General features: G+C 44.7%; 1 protein-coding gene across 1 annotated transcript; it reads right to left on the reverse strand.

Moving 5' to 3' along the window:
- Positions 1 to 303: 303 nt before the first annotated feature.
- LOC139757741 (uncharacterized) lies at positions 304 to 3,337 on the reverse strand. Its single transcript, XM_071678494.1, has 2 exons — positions 2,273 to 3,337; positions 304 to 2,127 (listed from the first exon to the last, which is right to left on the reverse strand). The coding sequence occupies exons 1-2, from the start codon at positions 2,474 to 2,476 to the stop codon at positions 1,348 to 1,350; spliced, it is 984 nt and encodes a 327-aa protein (XP_071534595.1). The 5' UTR covers positions 2,477 to 3,337; the 3' UTR covers positions 304 to 1,347.
- Positions 3,338 to 3,565: the final 228 nt, after the last annotated feature.

Genomic DNA, 3,565 nt, shown 5'->3' on the forward strand with positions numbered 1-3,565 from the left:
TTGACCAAGAGGATGTATGTGTCAGAGGTGGAGGGAACGAGGAGAAGTGGGAGACCAAATTGGAGGTGGAAAGATGGAGTGAAAAAGATTTTGTGTGATCGGGGCCTGAACATGCAGGAGGGTGAAAGGAGGGCAAGGAATAGAGTGAATTGGATCGATGTGGTATACCGGGGTCGACGTGCTGTCAGTGGATTGAATCAGGGCATTTGAAGTGTCTGGGGTAAACCATGGAAAGCTGTGTAGGTATGTATATTTGCGTTGTGTGGACGTGTATGTATATACATGTGTATGGGGGTGGGTTGGGCCATTTCTTTTGTCTGTTTCCTTGCGCTACCTCGCAAACGCGGGAGACAGCGACAAAGCAAAAAAAAAAAGTAAAAGTCATTCGGTTGGAAAATGTATTAAACTCATGCATGGATACTGTTGGTAAAGAAATTTCTTGAATACTCAGAGGCTGCAGGTTGTCAAGTTAATTATGAACAGTGCACACAAAATATTGCAAGAATTTCTTGAACCCTTGTTAGGTGGAACCCCATATCTTTCAGGTTTTTATGGTGTATTTTCTCTCTTTGGAACATTTGCTAAACCCATGCATGGATGCTGTTTGTAAAGTAATTTCTTGAATATGCAGAGGCTGCAGGTTGTCAGTAATTATGAACTGTGCAAACAAGATATTGCAAGAATTTCTGGAGCCCTTGCTTGGTGGAACCCCTTATCTTTCAGGTATTTATGGCGTATTTTCTCTTTTTGGAACATTTATTGAACTCAAGCATGGATACTGTTAGTAAAGTAATTTCTTGTATTCGCAGAGGCTGCAGGTTGTCAGTTAATTAATGAAGTACATGAGACTTACTGTAAGTCAGTTGAAATGTGCTTCAAATTTTATGAAGCAAATCACCTCTGCTAGAAGGGAGCTTTCACATGAGATGCGCTTTGCCGCTTCATGCCACCAGACTTTAAAGAGTACGGCCAACCATATGAAAGTAACTGAACATTTTGCACTGCTAGAAATATGTAAGCCACAAGACGCTACAGAGCGTAGGATGGGAGAGGTGGGCATGTGAAAGCTCCCTTCTAGCAGAGGTGATTTGCTTCATAAAATTCGAAGCACATTTCAACTGACCTACAGTAAGTCTCATGTACTTCATTAATTTTACGTCAGCAAATTACACCTCTGCTAGATGTCGCTTTCCCATGAGGTTTTGAAGCCATGTGGGTGTCGTACTGTAGACATGCAGAGAGGAGAAATGATACAAGCAGTAACCAACTGCAATATAGTAAGAAATTTACATAGCCATGGACCAGGTGACAAGAGGCAACATCTCCTATGCAAACAAAATGAATAGACTATTGAAGGACAGCATCTTGGAAAGGATCATGACCCGGGACAATCTCCTTGTTATAAAACTTGGCAAAAGTGGCAGCCCTGGACCACTTAGCCCTTGCCATGATGTGTCCAATCGGTAGAGCCATGGCTTTGGCTTTCGATGCAGCTGCAGGCCAAACACTGCCCGCTGAATACTGGCTGGAGTCTATGCCCGACAGAGAAAGCACTGTTCGAATCCACCTTGCAACAGTGTCCCTCGTTACATGCTTGTGGGGCTTGATAAAACTTAGGAGTAACTTCCCATTCTCCTGATGTGCAGAATTTCTGAACTCCTCTGTCCTAGTAATATACATTTTCAGAGTTTCACACACACACAATCTAATGTCAGTAGAATATGCTTTAAAGGTCACAAACCGCACATTGAACTTTGACCTGCACTGTTTAATAGTTTCCCCTAACCAAACACAAACAGAAGCCTTACCAAAACTAATATTCTTCAGCAACAAACAATGCAAAGTTTGTATTCTGGCAGCCTGTGTAAGTGCCATCAACATCACAAGCTTCAGTGTTAAATCCTTTAAAGAGAGGGAGGGCAAAGGATCCATGGCACGCAGATGCTGTAGCACCTGCTGAACATCCCAAGTTCTTGTATACCTAGGGACAGATGGCTGTAAGTTAAAAACTCCCTTTAAGAACCTGGTGACAAGAGGATGGCTGCCTGCACTGCTACCATCCACAGTGATCCCCAGGGAGGAGAGTGCACCCCTGGCAGTGTTGATTGAAGTATAACTAACACCTCTGTGGAAAGCGACAGACAGAAAAGTCACAATATTAGTTACTGTGGGAGCAAAGGGATCGATGTTCCGGCTACCACAAAACTGTAACCACCTGTTAATATATGGCTGGTACTGCCTCGCATTCAGGAGGCAAGGATGATGTCCGTACCTGCCTGAGAAATGCCCCTGTCTCGCAGACGTTGCCGGATAAGAGGCAAGCCATCAGTCGGGTGTGTCGGAGAATGGGGTGTTCCTCCTCCGTCGATGGGTGACACAAGACGTGTGCCCCCCTCGGAATCAGCCGTGGTTTCTTGACCAGCAAAGTGAGTAGAGTCCCCATCCAGGGCTGGGACGGCCAGAGATGCAATACCATCCACCCCTTCGCTGACTCTGCTCAAATTTTCTGTAGGCACCTTGCAATCAGAGCAAAGGGTGGGAAAAGGTAGATTAGTTCAAACTGCTACCAGCAGATAGAAAAGGCATCAAAATGTTCTGCATCTGGGTCAGGTTTCCAGGAGCAGCAACGAGTCACTTGAGCATTCAGTCTAGAAGCAAAGAGATCAATGCTCGGAACCCCAAATACTTCAGAGAGGGCCGTAAAGAGTTCTTCATTCAATTTCCACTCATGCCTGTCATTGAATGTCCGAGATGCAGTGTCTGCCATGAGATTGACTTTACCCGGTACATGAGAGCAGGTAAGCCAGATATCATTCACCGCACACCACTCCCAAAGGTCACAGCAAATGTCATTACACAGTGAGGACTGTGTGCCGCCCATTTCATTGACAGGTCACCACCGTCGTGTTATCACAAAACACCCAAACATGTCGTCCTTTGAGAAGAGATGCAAATGAGCGCACTACCAGGGAGATGGCTTTGAGTTCCTTTGCATTAATGTGCAAGGCAGATTCTGATAATGACCATCTCCCATTAACTTTTTGTTGATTGAGGTGGCCACCCCAACCTAAATTTGATGCATCAGTATACAGATCCATTTCTGTACCCTTCCGAAAAATCTGTCTGTTTTGCAATGCAATATGAGATACCCACCAAAGCAAGTCCAATCTCATCTCATGAGTGTTTGCGAGGTAGCACAAGGACACAGACGAAAGAAATATATATGTATAACTTTCTAAAAGGAGAAACAGAAGAAGGAGTCAAGCGGGGAGTGCTCATCCTCCTCGAAGGCTCAGATTGGGGTGTATAAAAGTGTATGGATGTAACCAAGATGAGAAAAAAGGAGAGATAGGTATCATGTTTCAGGAAAGGAACCTGGATGTTCTGGCTCTGAGTGAAATGAAGCTCATGTGTAAAGGGGAAGAGTGGTTTGGGAATGTCTTGGGAGTAAAGTCAGGGGTTAGTGAGAGGGCAAGAGCAAGGGAAGGAGTAGCACTACTCCTGAAACAGGAGTGGTGGGAGTATGTGATAGAGTTTAAGAAAGTACACTCTAGATTGATATGGG

This window comes from Panulirus ornatus, chromosome 28 (assembly GCF_036320965.1).
Source record: "Panulirus ornatus isolate Po-2019 chromosome 28, ASM3632096v1, whole genome shotgun sequence".
In the NCBI taxonomy this organism is placed as follows: Eukaryota; Metazoa; Arthropoda; class Malacostraca; order Decapoda; family Palinuridae; genus Panulirus; species Panulirus ornatus.